Below are 18719 nucleotides of genomic sequence, written 5' to 3'. Positions count from 1 at the left end.
TTAACATGACCTGTGCCAAGATGAACACAGACTAATGGCATATTCAAGTTTCAGAGTGATAGCTGTGTTGTATCAGCAAAAACAACGAGAAGTCCTTGTGGCACCTTAGAGACTAACAAATTTATTTGGGCATAAGCTTTCATGGGCTAAAACCCACCTCATCAGATGCATGGAGTGGAAAACATAGTAGGGAGGTATAAATACACAGCATATGAAAAGATGGGAGTTGCCTTACCAAGTGGCGGGTCAGTACTAACAGGTCAATTCAATTAAGGTGGAGGTGGGCTATTCTCAACAGTTGACAAGAAGGGGTGGAAATCACTTTTCTCGTGCTAATGAGGCCAGTGTAATCAAGGTGGACCATTTCAAACAGTTGACAAGAAGGTGTGACTATCATCGGGGGAAATTAGTTTTTGTACTGACCCATCCACTCCCAGTCTTTATTCAGGCCTAATTTGATGGTGTCCAGTTTGCAAATTAATTCCAGTTCTGCAGTTTCTCACTGGAGTCTGCTTTTGAAGGGTTTTTTTGAAGAATTGCCACTTTTAAGTCTGTTATTGAGGTTATTCAAGGTTATGATGTCATTTTACCAGTGTATCTTGCTAACTATTAAACCTGGAACATGGAAATGCAGAGAAGATTCAAGAATATTCAGATAGGACACTAAAAAAAACAGAGTCAAGCCTCAATTAACAGACTTCATAAATTATATGCCTGAAGCTAGTAACATCTAAGTCTTTGTGCACAGAAGTTTGACATAAAGACTTACTTGCTGAATTTCACTGCATATAAATGACTCCCAGTTAATCCAAAATCTTTGTTACCTGAACAGTTGTATTTTTCTGCTGTTGAGGGGAAAAAATCTAAAGGCAAGCAATGAACTGGAGAAAAAAATACAAATATTTTGGTCAGTGAAGTCATTTCAAAATCTTTTAATCCTGTCGCAGATTTGTATTACTTGTTGTTGTTACTATGGTAGCTGTTAGGGATCCAAAGAGGGATTTAGAATCCCATTGTACTACAAACTATACAAACAAATAACATGACTCCAGAAAGAAGATTTGAATTTTGGTCTCCCACATCCAAGGTTTGGCAAGAAACTGTGAGTGAGAGAGACTCTGTGGCTGTTAGGGTACTCATTTTGGATGAGAGAGGCCCAAGTTCAAGCCCTACTCCACTGGTTAGTTAATTAATTATACATAATAGAACAGCTTCAACAGGAGAGATTGAGATGTACCCATCTCAGTATAGCTCAGTGGCTAAGGCAGTCTCCCTATAGTATAGGCTAGAGCTGAGTTTAAATTCTTCTCAACATCAGGTAGAGAGGAGAACTGAACCTGGGTCACCTAAAGCCTGAGTGAGTGCCCCAACCACCAGGCTAAAAGTTATGAGAGCTCTGACTCCAGCCCAAAAAACTGAAAGGTTTCTCAGTTGAAACTATACAGTGAAAACACAAATTCACAGATAGTGTCGGGTTGCCCAAAACTGCATTTTTCAGTGAATAAACTATTTGCCAAAAAAATTCTCCCATCTTTATTCTGCATGGGTGGAGTTCCCATGTAGAGCAGCACTGATTTATCCCATAACTAAGGGGAGCAGGATTTGGTCCTAGAGCTTGTCCAGGAACATAAGAACGGCCATACTGGGTCAAACCCGAGGTCCATCTAGCCCAGTATCCTGTCTTCCAACAGCAGCCAATGCCAGGTGTCCCAGAGGGAATGAACAGAACAGGTAATCATCAAGTGATCCATCCCCTGTTACCCATTCCCAGCTTCTAGCAAACAGGGGCTAGGGACACCATCCCTGCTCATCCTGGCTAATAACCATTGAGTGACCTATACTCCATGAATTTATCTAGTTCTTTTTTGAGCAGACTAAAAACATTTGAGGTTGTCTCTGTAAACATCTGTGAGGTATAAACATTGCAGTATAGTTTCTCATTTCTTCTCATAAGCCAATGTCTTGATATGAGAGCACTGCAATAAAAACACATGGTAGGATGAAGTATATTTTATAATCTGTTATCTCTAACTATACAAATATGCCACATATTAATAAGTGAATAAACTTCATTAATACTGTGTTGGTTACATTTTTCATTCAATAATTGTTGTCATAATAATATCCTATTCCTTATTCAGGTTTCAAAACTATCAGCTTGGATAGGAAGCAAAATAACCCCTCTGGGATCATTACCAATGTGGTTGATCAACCTAATATCATCTCTGATTGTCACCTCAGTAACAGAAGTGGCCAGCAATCCAGCTACCATCACTATATTCTTGCCTATATTAGCACCTTTGGTGAGTACCCTATCTGGGTCTGTTTTAACCTTCATGTTCCTTGCTCTATGCAAGAAAAATACACTATATAATTGTAATGTGTCTATAAACTCACACACACACCATGCAGCTGCCAATCATGGAAGCAGGCACCCACAGCTGCAACCAGTAGAGAAAACAAAGCCTGCTATAAAGGGGAGAGTACAGAGCCAGAAGGGGAGTAGAAAGTCCTGGGTTAGCAAAGGGGTGACAGTCCTGTGCCAGGCTGCCTTCAAGAAAAAGTAAGGAGACTATAAGGCCTAAAATTGAAGGACTGGTAGACCTAATTGAAGGTGAGGGTCCAGGAACTGACCTGACTGAGAAACAAAGTAAGGTGGGTCAGTCAGGAGAAGCTGAGACCCCTCAAGAGACTATCCCAAGAAACAGTGACAATGATATATAATAGACTTTCAAAGCATGGGTGCCATCAGTGTAAAAACTGAGCTGGTCAAAGAAATAGTTAAAACAAACAAAAAACATGATTTTTAATTTTTTTTCAAAATTTTGATGGACTTTTGAATGCTTTCAAATCAAAAAATCCCCAACAATCTCTATATCTTGTTTTTTAAAAAGGAAGCGTTTCAAAGAAAATTTCTGGAAGAGGGTTTTATCACAATTGAAATTTTTGAGAAAACGTTTTGTTGAAAAATCAAAAGTCAAAATCTTTGACAAGCTCAATCTGAAAAACAGTAGTAAGCCACCCGAATATGTATTTCCCACTTCCTCAATCACTTCTCCCACTGTCAATCACTGTCCTCCTGATCAAATACTGGGGGAATGGCATAAAGTTCATCCTCTCCTTCCTTTTACCATTTGCACCCTCTCTGTTCTCTACTCTTCCTCCTCCTTTGTAACCTACTATGTTCAGCTCCCCCCCTTCTCATCTTGCCTGGCTCCCCCATCCTCTATAATTATCTTCTTCTCCCACTGCTCCAGTCACGTTACTTAACTTCCTGAATCCCTTCACTAGCTTCCTGTCTTTTACCACATCCAAATTCAAGTTCATCACACTCTCTTTCAAAGCTCTTCCTGCAACTGTTGCACCATATCTGCTAGAATGCAAACACTCTGATGCAGGGGCCCTTGTTTTAGTCTGTGGTTCATAAAACACTGTGTATTTTCTATGCTAATGTTTAATTATAATTACAAGAAGTATTATAATGTAATCATGCTGCAATTATAATATTTTGTTACACAATATAAACGAATAAGTTGTTCTTTAGAAGATTGTTCCTTCGTATTTGAACAAGTTATTCAGTTCATTCATGCACTTGTATTATTGTAGCAAGTAAGTATTTGTAGGTACGTGTCCCTGGAAATCTGTTATTTCTCATTATCTTTACCATCTGGCAGGCTGAAGCTATTCATGTGAATCCACTTTATATTTTGATACCTACTACACTGTGTACTTCATTTGCATTCCTGCTTCCCGTATCAAATCCACCCAATGCCATTGTATATTCATATGGTCATTTGAACGTTATTGAAATGGTGAGTTATTAACAAAAATTCCATAACATCCAGTGTTGCTCTCTGATAATCACACTAATGCTGCTGTCTGATTTTGCCATTTTGGAAATTTTCTTCAGAATTGCTTAGTTTTCCTGTTACCAACTTTTGATTTTTATTATTACTCTAGGTGAAGGCTGGCTTGGGTGTTAATATCATCGGAGTTGCTGTAGTTATGCTTGCAGTCACAACATGGGCAGTGCCCCTGTTAAATCTTTCCACATATCCAAGTTGGGCACCAGATCTTTCCACTGTGAATAACACAGGGCCGTAAAAACTGTCTGGCAAGGTTTTTGTGGGGTTTTTTACTATTATTTGGTGAGTTAGTAGTAATGCAAAATACACCACAATAATGATAGTGATCTATATTTCCCAGTCCCAGGGACTGATGATCTGCTGATCCTAATCAGGAATAATGTTATCCAAATATGGACCTTGCAAACACCATCAAGCTTCAATGTGTTTCTTATCCAGGTCGTCTTATTCAGATTTTACTTGTACATGTTGTCGAGTACCATCTATAAATGTGCACGTTCTTTATAATTGCCAAATTGGCTCTGTTCTTGGGGTCCAAAATAACAGGAGCTATCTATTTTAAATGTTGTAGGAACATTTGCTGCTGGTCTGTAGAACACACTGTATTTTTTTTTTCCAAGTCATAAAATTTTTGATGATGATGACGATTACAAATGAAAGGTCAGGTTGAGGATTGTCTGAACAATCCATTCACGGCCCTGTCCATACATCTGATCTTGTAGGAAAAGTACAACCCGTGGAGAGCTGCCTGGGCATTTATACTACCGCTTTTCTGTCAATGTTTCTCTGGCCGTCCCCTCACTATCTGCAAGGAGAATCATTCAGACCCCAGTTCTGGAAAGCAATGAAGCATTTATTTAAATCTATCCCTATTCAGGACTGCATTTAAGCCAGGGGTTCTCACAACAAATTTTTTGGTGGCCTCAGAGTGCAGCTGGTGGCTGCAACTCTTGCTGGTGGCCACACTGACACTTTTCCCTAAAATACTTAATTAATTTTAGGAAAAACAAATAAATATGCATGTATACACATCCAGATCATGCAATTTATTTATGTAGGATTTTTTTTTTCAGACTCAATAAAAATAATGCTGTGAAAAGTGATATTTGTGTGTTTGTTAATATCACTTTTCACAGAAAGTCCTGGCAAGTTAAGACCTGGATGGAGGGCTGGGGGATGAGGCAGCAGAGGCCAGTGGCGATGGATGGGGGGCCCCACCACCGCGTGGTTGGAGGTGTGGGTCAGCACCTGGGGCTGGGGGTCAGTGCCCTGGCCCAGCACCCACTGGAGCCCAGGGTCATTACCCGCAGTTGCATGGCTAGGGCCAGGGATTGGCGCCCAGGGCCGGGGATTAGCACCCACTGCCATGCAGCTGGGGGTTGGCACCTGCTGCTGTGCGACCAGGGCTGTGGGTCGGTACCCAGGGTCAGCGTTTGGGGTCCGTGCCCACTGCTGCACTGATGGGGCTAGGAGTCAGTGTCCTGGGCCAACACCCACCGGAGCCAGCTGCTGTGCAACGGGGACTGGAGGTTGACATCCAGGGCCAGCACCTGCCAGAGCCTGGGGTTGGTGTCTGCTGCTGCGTGACCAGGGCTGGGGATCTGCACCAGGGGCTGGGGATCGGTCCCCATGGCCAGCACCTGCCGGAACCCAGGGTCGACATCCAGGAGCAGTGCCGGGGTCAGCGGCCAGGGCTGGGGGTCAGAGCACACAGCCAGGGTTTGACTGCCAGCAGGTTTGGAGCTGGCACTTGGGGTCTGCACCTGCTGTCGCACCGGGGATCTGTACCCAGGGCCGGCAGCTGCTGGAGCTCAGGGTCAGCATGACTTAAGCATTTGCTTAAAGTTAAGGACATACTTTAGAGTTGTCCTAGATAGAGATGCTCTCCTGAATTGGAGCCTATAAGAGTGAAGAATAAACCCTATCAGAATCATTCTCTGCTCAGTACCTGTCAAAACAATAGATGCATTCTTTAGATTAATACACAGTATATAGTCCTGGAGAGTTAAAATTCAACTCTCTTTAACAAGTTAATATCCCCTTCAGGATAGGTACAATTTTAAGCTTCCTAGAATGTATTAATGTTAGAAACCTTAAAAAAGCCCATGTGATTGAAGAGGAAGTTTACAGTTAAAAGCTGTTTAGAGATCATTTACATTGTTATAGTGTGTTTTGCAGATTAAGAGCTATAACATTCTCCTCTTACAGTAGTTAGTGAGTTATGTGTACCATAATCCAAGTGTTAGACAGACTCAAGTCTGCATGCCTGAGATCAGGTCCACCTTTGTGGCTGCCTTACAAACAGTGTAAACCCTAGTGGGATGGGACGATAGGAGTGTTTTTCCCCCGGGGGAACCTCACAAAAATAAGATTGGTGTCTCTTCAGGCAATCCCAGGAAGCAAAATTTTACAAAGATATTTTCTTGGCGAGTTTGAAGAAAGGGGGCATATTTTCTTCTGCTATGGAAAACATGAAGTAAGCAAACCTCTTGTGCCTTTGCCACAATGAATGTGACATCCTTAGTTATCCAGGCTTTGCAATCCCAAGGATATCTATTGTCTTATTTCTGGGGCATCTAAATATTGCCCAACCAAGGCAATTTGCTTATTGCTTACAACCCAGTGTTGTAATGTTGATACAGCAGCACTGATTGAAATTGTCATCTTGAATATGGCATTGTGGCCCCCTGAGTTTTAGTCCCAGCAAGCAATTATCAAAGCAGAATGTAGCTCCTGGAGCTTGCATGCTCGGGTACCTGTATTCTCCCCATCTTTATTAAAGAAAATGCTGACTAGTTACATTTTGCCAGCCCCTTAACAGTTAATACAACTGTTTCATTATAAAACTGAGGTTTAGTTTGTACAGTAGAACTGTCAGTTAGCTTTACTGCTGTTTTATTTAGAGGCTTTTAATGATCCCATTGACAGCATAAAAAAAGCATCCAAATAAACTGGAGACAAGTTTAAACATTTCAGGAAAGGATGTACTCTTAAAAGTTATTTTTTACGAACAGATTGTATTTGAAGTGAATAGTTTGCAGGGGGCAGGAGGGAGAAGTGAGAGTTGTACAGAAAATATAAACTGCAGTGATTTGTTCTATTTTTGGATATTTTAAAGTGTGTAGCAGAGGACACTTCCCAATGCCTCCTGACATGCATTCCTCCTACTCTACCATGTTCTGACTCTGGCCTGAAAGGGCCTTCAGAGAGTCCATGTTCTTTATGATTAGGCTTGGAAGGATTAGATTTTTACTGGCAAATGTCAGTAAATATTGATTTCACTGTACACACACAAACTGAAGAAAAAATATTTCCATCAATGATGATTGAAATTTACTGATAGCATAGGAACAAAAATGCTGCTTGAGAACTTATTAGTTTGATTTAAAGATATTTACCTTGTATATTTTGTCATGTGATGTCAACAATTTGTGTGTTAATGGTTATAAAGCTTTAACTTTTTGAATCTCAGTGTCTATTGTCATTAAACGTCTGACCCCGCTATTTTCTGATCCCCCTAAAATTTCCTGCAGGTGTGAAAATTTAAATAAATATTAAAAAAACTTAACCCATAATTTTGAGCAACTGAAAATTTAAATTGAAAAAAAAAATGCTTACAAATTAATAGATTTTGTCAAAATTATAAAAAAATAAAAATCAAATTCTGCCAAACTTATTTAATATAAGGTGTTTCTCTATATGATCACTAACCATAAGAGAATATCATACTTTGGATGATATGGAGGAGGTATTGGGTGTATTACAAAATATAGTCCTTATTTAAACTTATAAAAATAGTAATATTTGCTATAAATGTTCATAGAATCATAGAATATCAGGGTTGGAAGGGACCTCAGGAGGTCATCTAATCCAACCCCCTGCTCAAAGCAGGACCAATCCCCAATTAAATCATCCCAGCCAGGGCTTTGTCAAGCCTGACCTTAAAAACTTCTAAGGAAGGAGATTCCACCACCTCCCTAGGTAATGCATTCCAGTGTGTCACCACCCTCCTAGTGAAAAAGTTTTTCCTAATATCCAACCTAAACCTCCCCCACTGCAACTTGAGACCATTACTCCTTGTCCTGTCATCTTCTACCACTGAGAATAGTCTAGAACCATCCTCTTTGGAACCACCTCTCAGGTAGTTGAAAGCAGCTATCAAATCCCCCCTCATTCTTCTCTTCTGAAGACTAAACAATCCCAGTTCCCTCAGCCTCTCCTCATAAGTCATGTGTTCCAGACCCCTAATCATTTTTGTTGCCCTTCACTGGACTCTCTCCAATTTTTCCACATCCTTCTTGTAGTGTGGGGCCCAAAACTGAACACAGTACTCCAGGTGAGGCCTCACCAATGTCGAATAGAGGGGAACGATCACATCCCTCGATCTGCTGGCAATGCCCCTACTTATACATCCCAAAATGCCATTGGCCTTCTTGGCAACAAGGGCACACTGTTGACTCATATCCAGCTTCTCGTCCACTGTCACCCCTAGGTCCTTCTCTGCAGAACTGCTGCCTAGCCATTTGGTCCCTAGTCTGTAGCGGTGCATTGGATTCTTCCGTCCTAAGTGCAGGACATTGCACTTATCCTTGTTGAACCTCATCAGATTTCTTTTGGCCCAATCCTTCAATTTGTCTAGGTCCCTCTGTATCCTATCCCTACCTGCCACCATATCTACCACTCCTCCTACTTTAGTATCATCCGCAAATTTGCTGAGAGTGCAATCCACACCATCCTCCAGATCATTTATGAAGATATTGAACAAAACCAGCCCCAGGACCGACCCTTGGGGCACTCCACTTGATACCGGCTGCCATCTAGACATGGAGCCATTGATCACTACCCGTTGAGCCCGACAATCTAGCCAACTTTCTACCCACCTTATAGTGCATTCATCCAGCCCATACTTCTTTAACTTGCTGACAAGAATACTGTGGGAGACCGTGTCAAAAGCTTTGCTAAAGTCAAGGAACAATACATCCACTGCTTTCCCTTCATCCACAGAACCAGTAATCTCATCATAGAAGGTGATTAGATTAGTCAGGCATGACCTTCCCTTGGTAAATCCATGCTGACTGTTCCTGATGTAACACCGAGAGATGTTTCCTCTCATGTAAGTGCTTCAGGATTGATTCCTTGAGGACCTGCTCCATGATTTTTCTGGGGACTGAGGTGAGGCTGACTGGCCTGTAGTTCCCAGGATCCTCCTTCTTCCCTTTTTTAAAGATGGGCACTACATTAGCCTTTTTCCAGTCGTCCGGGACTTCCCCCGATCGCCATGAATTTTCAGAGATAATGGTCAATGGCTCTGCAATCACAGCCGCCAACTCCTTTAGCACTATTTTCAAAATGAAATGCAATGCTGTGAGTGAGTTGATTTTTATTCTTATCAATATTTTAATTATTATATCACATGACAGTAGTGACAGCTAAAATGAGCACAATTTTCATTAAAAGAATGTTATCCTTTCATGAGTAAAGGAGTGGGTGGTTGAGTGAATGTGGGATTCCTGTGACTGAACCACTGTTAAACTTTTTTTAAAAAACTAAGGAAATTAGCAGACAAACCAGCTTTGTTAAATTCAGACATAACAACCTTTTTGAAAAATCTTTTAAAGAATATTTCAGTTAAAATATATCAGCATATGCGCAATGTGCCCAGCCATTTGATGGCATCATCATCAGCTAGGTGGAGCACTGGTAGCCCGCTGTTGAAATAAGTTAGTGGGCACTCCTCAAGGATATGCAACATAGTCTGAAATTGACCACAGCTGCATCGTGGGTCATTAGAAAAACCCCATTTAAAGAGATTGGCTGCACAGTTGCCCTGTCCTATTCGAAACCAGGTCAGAGATGACTACAGGTGCCTTGGTAGATCAAAACCTTTTGGACAGATGGTTAGGTCAATGATCATAGAATCATAGAATATCAGGGTTGGAAGGGACCTCAGGAGGTCATCTAGTCCAACCCCCTGCTCAAAGCAGGACCAATCAGCAACTAAATGATGAGAGAGTGATTAATAACACTCATCACTGATAGCTCATTGAGCCAAGCACATTCCACTGTCCTGTCATGTGGTGGCATAAATGACCATAAAGGCATCTAGAAGTCAGGCAAGTTGGTGGGTGGTTAAAAAGGTCTGCCTATAAAGGCAGGTCGCTATTCTCATGGATCTTGGCCAGCAGAATAACAGAGGCCTTCTCATGGCGAATATGGGACAGTGCTATGTTATTAAGGATCAGTAGCCATTGCAATGGCAGCATTGTCTGTAAAGTCCTGGTAACAATATGCATAGCTTTGTTAAGCTTTATCTCAGCCAGTCTTGTGTGAGGCAAGCAACACCAGACAGGAGCACAGTACTCTGCTGTTGAATAGCAGGGGGCAAGGGCTGGTGTTCTAAGCATCCAGGCCAGTGGTTCTCAACCCGAGGGCTGCTTGCAGCCCAGACAGCACACAGCTGCGGCCCATGTGACATCCTCAGGGCCATACATGTAGTATATGTATTGTGTGGATGCAGCCCACATAACACAGAGAGAGCTGCCTATGTGGTTCACAAAGGTAAATAGGTTGAAAACCACTGGTCCAGGTGCTCACACTCCAGATTGAACCAACCAATTTTCTGAGCAGGTTATTCCAAGTGCTGACTTTGGCTACCATCTGTCTCAAGTGGTTGTGGCCCATTAATGATCAATGTCACACTGAGGTAAACCGGGTTTGGATCATGCTGCAGACATTGGCCATTGAGGAAAACATTTAGCTTGTGGCTTGCACTTGCATTATGCAGATGAAATACACTAGAAACTGTCTTGGAAAATCTTGGCTGCAGGCCAATAGTCTGCCACGAGCTTCACATCATCATGATAGTTAGTAGTCAGTTAAAATGACAAATGCTTAAATGCATGGAAATTCAAAAATGTTTTACACTAAACTAAAACCTCAGTAATAATAGAGAAGCATAATTAGGATTATCCTAGCAATCTGGACTATGCCTCCCTCTAATCTAACATTTGGAAAAGAAACTGGATAGTTTGCAGATGTAGAACTGATAATGTTAACCACAAAGTATTGGTTCTAAAGGGTTAAGAATAGAGGGAAAATAGAAATACAAAATGTTAGGCTCTACAGGTTGGGTTGATTCATCTCTGACAGGCTGCAAGGGGCACCATTCCAATTGCCAAAGGAAAATGTCCTCTTTGTCACTAGTGCATTAGTTATTTATGGCTTTATCCAGAGGATGTATACGGTTTGGCAAATGGTCAAAATTATTCTTAACAATTGACCAATATGATGAATATATTAAATATTTTTAATGCTTCAGGCATAAATGAATATAAAAATGAATGTGTTTTCCTCTTCCATTAATGTGTATAAGTAGAATGTTTTAGTATATAAGTAACATTTAGGATATGTAATATAATTACTATTTACTAGTGGCCCCAATCCTACACCTGAGGAATTCAGTGGGAATTTTGCTTTTTACTTCAATAGGCGTAGGGTCAGGCCTTTGTTTTGCTATTTTTATTGATGTTCAGTATTTAGTTTATCCTTCCCTCACTTTATTTCTTGGAGGCATGTGTTCAAATTATCAGAAAATACAAATCAGATACTTCAAGGAACTTCAGCTCATCTGGCCTGCGCACCCACCTAGTGCATACCCTGAGCTGCAGCGAAGGAGCACTCAGCACAGTGGCTCAAAACGGAGAGAGGTGGCTCAAAACCACCTTTACGTTCCCTCAGTCTTTTGAGAATCCAAATGCCAAGCTGACCCTAGTGTCAAGTACAACAGTCTGAAGGCTGCGGCAACTTATGCCCAATTGCCAATGGCCCCTGGATACCATTACAACAGTTGATGACAGCTGGAGTGCATGGTCTCTCACCACACTCGTGTTTCCCTTTCCACCCTCTTGCACTAGTAGCCAGGAGTAAAGAGTGTAGCAATCACTATAGCAGCTCTAGACCACAGAAGAATTCCCCCATGTAGGGGAAATCCTTCAGTGGCCAGATCTGCCAGGTTTGGAGCTTCTTTGTGCCGTTGGAGCAGCACTAAGAAGCCCCAAAGTACTGAAGCATCAGGAAAATCATACAATATTAATGACTGAGGGAAATACCACATCAATGTTACAATAAATTATCCACCTGTGTCTGTAAAGTTGACTAAATATTTAGTCTCTTTTTGACCAATATACATAGAATTGCTTTTTAGTGCTATCTTTTCCCCCACTGTTCTTGGAAGTTATTGTATGTTTTCAGTTTACCTGTGTAATGTACAATTACTGTATGACAGTGCTATACCTTCACATGCTTAAATCTTACTTGTAAAAGTAATATTTGCCAAATGTTGTACAGAGAAACCTGTGTTAAGTGTTCATTTAATGGGTCCTGATCTGTGAAGGAAGGCAGCCTTTTGACAAAGGTGGCTGAGAATTTAAAATACTTTCTATTGTCATAATATTTCAGAATCATTGCAGGAAAGGACCATCATGGATAAACCTAAAGGAAATCTCATTAGGGAATAAATTATAGGTATTTAACAACAACAAAAGCCCTGCTTAGCTTATAAAATACTTTCAGACGCAAATGCTGAAGTACTCACATTTTTATTGTTAGTGAAATGTAAATACTTAACAAAAAAAGTTTTTAAAATATATATAAAGTCACTTGTAGCTGAAACACTGGTCTTTCCACTAGGCATCTTGTTGAGAGGTGAAATAAAGATGGAACGCTTTTCTATCATCTGCGATCAGGAGGTTCAGTATAAAAGGTTAAAGCAATCCATATATCTACATGAAATGCAATCTCCAGTACACTGGGTACCTTTCCAGTGCCCACTAAAGTCAGGGAGAATCTTTCCAGAGACTTCAGCAGACATTGGTTTGGGTGGCAGCTCCTGGATTAAGCCCACTCTGTGCCATGGGTGCATGGAAGTCCAAGTCAGTTCACCTGGTCTCTTAGGAACTACTATATCTGGGCCCAGTTCTGAATGGCTTTAGAGGGCTTGTCTATATAAGTAGCTTAATATACATACCCCTAAACAGTCAATCCATCGTTGAACCCAAGAGACAGATTCCAGGTTAGTGAATTTCCTATTATAAGAATACAAATTTTAGACAAGAAAAAAAGTCTATAGTAAAGTATGTGGGGTGATCGCTTAGGACAGGTGCATTTTAAAACAGGTTTCAAAGTAATTTATCACCCTGAGAAACTCTTTCTTCAGTATACAAAGCATCACCAAGGTTCATGCGGGTTTTTTACACCGAATACTTATACTACTTATACGGTTACTTTGCTACTTATAACTGTTTGAATCAGCAGTAGTGGAATAAGAAAAAGAGGACTTGTGGCACCTTAGAGACTAACAAATTTATCTGAGCATAAGCTTTCATGAGCTACCCGAAAACTTATACTCAAATAAATTTGTTAGTCTCTAAGGTGCCACAAGTACTCCTTTTCTTTTTTCAGAGTAGCAGCCGTGTTAGTCTGTATCCGCAAAAAGAACAGGAGTACTTGTGGCGCCTTAGAGACTAACAAATTTATTTGAGCATGAGCTTTCATGAGCTACAGCTCACTTCATCGGATGCATAGAATGGAACATATAGTAAGATAGATATATACATACAGATAAGTTGGAAGTTGCCATACAAACTGTGAGAGGCTAATTAGTTAAGATGAGCTATTATCAGCAGGAGAAAAAAACTTTTGTACTGATAATCAAGATGGCCCATTTAGACAGTTGACAAGAAGGTGGGAGGACACTTAACTTAAGGAAATAGATTCAATATGTGTAATGACCCAGCCACTCCCAGTCTCTATTCAAACCCAGGTTAATGGTATCTAGTTTGCATATTAATTCAAGCTATTTCCCCATGTTTATTTCTCCCCCTACTGTTCTTCACATGTTCTTGTCAACTGCTGGAAATGGCCCACCTTGATTATCACTACAAAAGGAAAAAGAAAAGGAGTACTAGTGGCACCTTAGAGACTAACCAATTTATTTGAGCATAAGCTTTCGGGAGCTACAAGTGAGCTGTAGCTCAAGAAAGCTTATGCTCAAATAAACTGGTTAGTCTCTAAGGTGCCACTAGTACTCCTTTTCTTTTTGCAAATACAGACTAACACGGCTGCTACTCTGAACACTACAAAAGGGTTTTTCCCCCCTCCCCCCTCGCCTGCTGGTAATAGCTCACCTTACTTGATCACTCTCCTTACAGTGTGTATGGTAACACCCATTGTTTCTTGTTCTCTGTGTATATAAAATCTCCCCACTGTATTTTCTACTGCATGCATCCGATGAAGTGAACTGTAGCTCACGAAAGCTTATGATCAAATAAATTTGTTAGTCTCTAAGGTGCCACAAGTCCTCCTTTTCTTTTTTACATATAAAAGTGTGTGCAAAGAGTTCCTGCTCTCCTAAATAAGCTGTCTGAATAATTGGCTTTTATCATCTATAGCATCTTGCAAGACTCTACTTGTTACTGCCATACACTTAAAGCATTTAGAAAGGTTTGATAAGCTAAAGCTGGCAGTTTGAAGCTTTGTTGTCCTCTAAAAATGGCAGTGATCCAGATACAAGATTGAGACACCTTTTGTTGACATCCTTGATTGACTTGAAAAGATTGGTTTGCATAGCATTAGAAAAACCACATGCTTGTCTCCTTCTTTTTTCAGATGTCACTTGCTTTGTTCAGGTGCTATTATAACGTATCAAAGGAGGAGAAAATGGGTGGCATAGAAAATACCATAATTTGCAATGTTCGTACTGCAAAAGCAGATGGAGCTGTGTGCATGTTGTGAACCATTCATCCATTCCAACCAAGTGTTAACCCTTTACTGTTTGCATTGTACAATCCCAGGGAAGCAGTTATAGTTTGCACAACACTGGCTTATGATTCCTTCCAATATTTCATGAGTAATTGTAGCGGGGTAGTCACCCACTCCAGAAAGGGTTACAGCCAGCCCTGGGAGAGGGCTGGCGCTGTGAGCCAAAGGCTAGGCTGATGGGGAAGGCAGTCACAGCTGGGGCCACGCCCCAATAGGCCTCCGCTGGCCCTATAAAAGGCTGTAAGCCAGGAGCTCAGAAAGTCTCTCTCTAGCTGTGAAGAGAGAAGGGCCTGGCTGCTTGGGAGCTCACCAGGGTACCTAGAGTGAAGCAGGGCTGGGGAGCTCCAGGCCGGAAAACCCCCAGCCTGCAGGCCTTGCTGAAGGCCTAAAGCAGGTACTGGAGTTGCAGAGGGGCAGCCCAAGGTTAGGCAAAGGCAGCAGGTCCCAAACCCTCCTTGCCGATGATGAGTGGTACAGACTGGAGTCCGCCCCAGTGTACGGTAGCTAGACGAGGACTGGCAGTAGCTGCTGAGGCAAGGTGGGGATAGAGGGTGTGGATTCCCCGGGGAGGGGAGACCCAGACTGTGGGAGTACTGCAAGGGGCAGAACCCTGATGTAGAGGGGCACCAGGGTCCGGGAAGGACACAGGGGCTTGAAGCAAGCAGGACACCAGCCTGCAGAGGGCACTCCGGAGGCTAGAGAGCTAATTCCCAGGATGACCAGTGGGAGGCGCTGCGCCGGTGAGTCACGCCTTGCTACAGTAATATACTGAAAGCACTGACCCCGAAAGAGCTAATTGTGAGGAGCTCTTTGTACAATACTGCCTTATATCCAGTACCTTTTAGTCCAAAGCAGAGCAGCCTATGTCACTACCCCGACAACTGCACTGGCTGTCACTCACAAGTCTTGTTTTACGCTTCCTTCGCCATTGCTGCATTGGAGGGAAAATGTAGTGCATGACGCTGACAGAACTCTGTGAGGATCATAATGTGAAGTTGGAGAGAAGCGGAATTTCTCTTCATCACAGCTATGACTGGGACATATGGCAGATACCCTGCTGCCTCTCCTGTTTAATGTGAAACCTCCATATACTATCTACATCCTCTCCCAAGCCAGCACAGCACGGGAGTTTGGGACAGGTGGGAAGCGCATAGTGAATCTTGGGCCATCTAGTGTGTGATCTTGTCTGCAAAGATGAACAATACGAGCTGCTTTACCAGAAGCTGTGCTTATACCCTTGGATGTACATAATTGTAGAATACATTACTATGAAAGGAGATGTTTCCTGACTCCAGCTGATGTTCATTTTATGCCAAGAATCATAATAGCTCTTCAGATGTTATCTCAGCCAGAGAGACTGCACATTAATAAATGTCTAATCCTATTTGGAAACTACTAGGAATTTTTTACTTCAAGTGGTTAGTAGTAGTGGAAAAGTAAAAATCAATAGTACTATCCACTGCCAGATATTGTAAAGTGCTAGGAAGTATAATAGGAAAGGAAAAGCCTTGTATGTGATGGAAACAAATAAGACTAGAAACCTTTGAGAAACCAATTATGGACAAAGTAATGGAAGATTTCAACTACTTAGACATAAGCTCAGATATAAAACAAATCCTACTTGTCTTACATGAGTAGTCTCAATAAGGCAATTTCATCCCAGATGTAAGTCCTTTCCATGAGACTATTCAAGACCCTGATCCATATCCTACTGAAACCTATGGCAGTCTTACAACTGACATTAATGGGAAGTGGATCAGGTCAGGGCTGGATTAAGGCACAGACACTACAGAACTGTACATAAGGCCCTGACTTCTGGAGTCATTTGATTACGTCGGAATCTAAGCTTTCATTTCAAAACAGAATAAGTATCTAGCCCTCGTGTTTACAAAAAATAGCTTGGAAATGTGATGTATGCCTGAGTCTGCAGACAGCCTGCAGTAATAGCTCGGGGGGGGGGGGGGGAGGGAAGAGACACTGAATAGCCCCATGCATCACAATGAAGTGTTAACTCCAATGTACATTGCTCTGGGAGTCCCTGCCACCCCAGCAAAGGGCTCTAAGTGTGGCAGGACGAGAAGAGTGCAGTGGGCTCACTCCACTCAACCAAATGAATACATCCTGGCTGCTGGGGATAAATACTACGGATCCCCTGCTGCCATCCTTAAGGTGGGAGAGGGGACGCCTGCTGATGCAGCTCCTGAGAGGAGGAACCCTGTTGCCGCTGCTGGGAGAGAAGAAGGAGGGCCTATGCTCGTGTCCCAGCAAGTCAGGAGAGGAGGAGGACATAGAAAAAGGAAAGTTCTATGTGGGAGGAGTTATGACGTGACTAGGTTTCCAGGATTGCCTACATTCAGTCCTGGATGAGACATCAAGTGAGTAAGGCAAGTAGCATTTCATTTGTTAAGGGCATGAATAAATTTTAGGGCTATGAGAAACTTACAAGTTTTTAACCATCATTTCTGAATATCTGTGGGAGCAAATCCAAACCCATTTCCAAATCTATTGAGAAACAAGAAAAAATGGAAGAGGTGCCATTCATCGAAGTCATTAATCCTAAATAAATGACTAAAAAACCAACACTTTCCTAATCTTGGTGTTTTTTGTTTTCACTGGGATAAAACTAACTCCATGCACATCAGGCTCTGTGTTGGTGAAATCTTCAGACTAGAGCCAGGTTGTGGAGCTGTTGTACAGCCTTTCTAGTCTATAGGCCTCTCTGTCATCACATGTAACTAGAGCTGCTTGAAATTTTTCACATTAAAGGCTTTTCTGCAGACAAACGATTTTTTCTTAAAGTCACATTTTTTGTGCAAATTGTCAGCACTGAAATTTTCCAAAGTTTGTGATTTTTTTTACCCATTTTTTAAAAATCAAAATTTGTATAAAAATTATTGAACATTTTTGTTCACCAAAAATACAATTTTTGGTAAATGAAACTGTTTGATAAGGATTCTAAAGAGAATTTTGATTTTAAAAAGCCATAAGAATGTCAAGGAAACTTTCACAAAACCCAGAAACAGTTTAGAAATGTCCCACAAAACTTTTTCGACCACTTCTACTCATAACATGATATCCTAGTTCCACTTATGCAGGGTTGGCACAAAGACTGCTTTTAAAAGTGTTTGATTACACAATTTAGCACCTGTCACAATTTTTGTTTTTGATATTAACAGGGGGTGAAAAAGTATTGCTCCAAGTGGCAAAAAACTGACTTCAACAGTAATTTGGATGTTACAATTCTAACTTGGACCTAAGTAACAAGTGGGGAATAGGTGTGTTCCTTAAACTCTCTCCTTCCCTGCTCAGCACAACGTTAATATGGCTGCCACATCTCCTTTCATTATGACATCCCCTGGCAGTCATTATGCCAACAAAAGCAATCAGTGTTCAAATGACTAATGTGAATGGTCACTTTGTATTCAACAAAGGAATGTGGAATGGACAAGGTACATCAACTATCTGCTCAAAGAGGACATGTATTTTAGCCCAACTTCAGTAGGGTGGCCTGTGATGCTGTACAATCTGTACTAGTGCATCTTTGGGTGCAGACCTGCAAACTCCTAAGCATTTTTGCTGAAGTCAATGGGAACTGAAGGCAGATAGAAAATCTTGGAGGAGCAGGATGAGGTTTGTAAGTCAATGGACTGGTGCAAAAGACATTGAAGAGATGAAGTAATTCAGCCTCCAGAGTTAACTTCTGTTCCTCCAGCAATCAAGAAACAACAAAGGGTAAAATGTTCAGAAGGTCTCGCATGACTTCGGAGCCTAAGTCCCATTTCAGAAAGTGACATAAAAACTTACTTAAATAGTCAGTGGGAGAGAGAGAGTGAGTGACTCTTTAGCCTAGTGGTTTATGTACTCACCTAGAAGCCGCAGGCCCTGTTCCAAGAGGTTTGTAATTATGTATACAAAATGGAACAGCTTCAAGAGGAGAGGTAGTGACCCCCCCTAGAATACACATAGCCTAGTGGTTAGGGCACTCACCTGGGAAATCTGGCTTCAAGTCCCTGCTCCACATCAGGTAGAGGGAGA

The 18719-nt window shown here is 41.6% G+C and overlaps 1 protein-coding gene and 1 long non-coding RNA gene across 2 annotated transcripts in view; one reads left to right on the top strand and one right to left on the bottom strand.

Annotated features, from left to right (window-relative positions):
• SLC13A1 (solute carrier family 13 member 1) overlaps positions 1–4811 on the top strand; it is a 59942-nt gene extending 55131 nt beyond the window's left edge. The window contains exons 13-15 of the mRNA XM_027825594.3: positions 2142–2303; positions 3675–3812; positions 3961–4811. Of these exons, the coding sequence (XP_027681395.2) occupies positions 2142–2303; positions 3675–3812; positions 3961–4104 (444 nt within the window). The 3' untranslated portion in view covers positions 4105–4811. The remainder of the gene's footprint in view (positions 1–2141; positions 2304–3674; positions 3813–3960) is intronic.
• The window catches only part of LOC122466473, a 31580-nt gene extending 18659 nt beyond the window's left edge, over positions 1–12921 (bottom strand). The window contains exon 1 of the long non-coding RNA XR_006291995.1: positions 12892–12921. This is a non-coding gene — a long non-coding RNA (uncharacterized LOC122466473). The remainder of the gene's footprint in view (positions 1–12891) is intronic.
• Positions 12922–18719: the final 5798 nt, after the last annotated feature.

This window comes from Chelonia mydas, chromosome 1 (genome assembly GCF_015237465.2).
Source record: "Chelonia mydas isolate rCheMyd1 chromosome 1, rCheMyd1.pri.v2, whole genome shotgun sequence".
NCBI classification, from domain to species: domain Eukaryota; kingdom Metazoa; phylum Chordata; order Testudines; family Cheloniidae; genus Chelonia; species Chelonia mydas.
The sequence above is the reverse complement of the archived record's forward strand: the minus strand, read 5'-3'. Positions and strand labels throughout refer to the sequence as shown.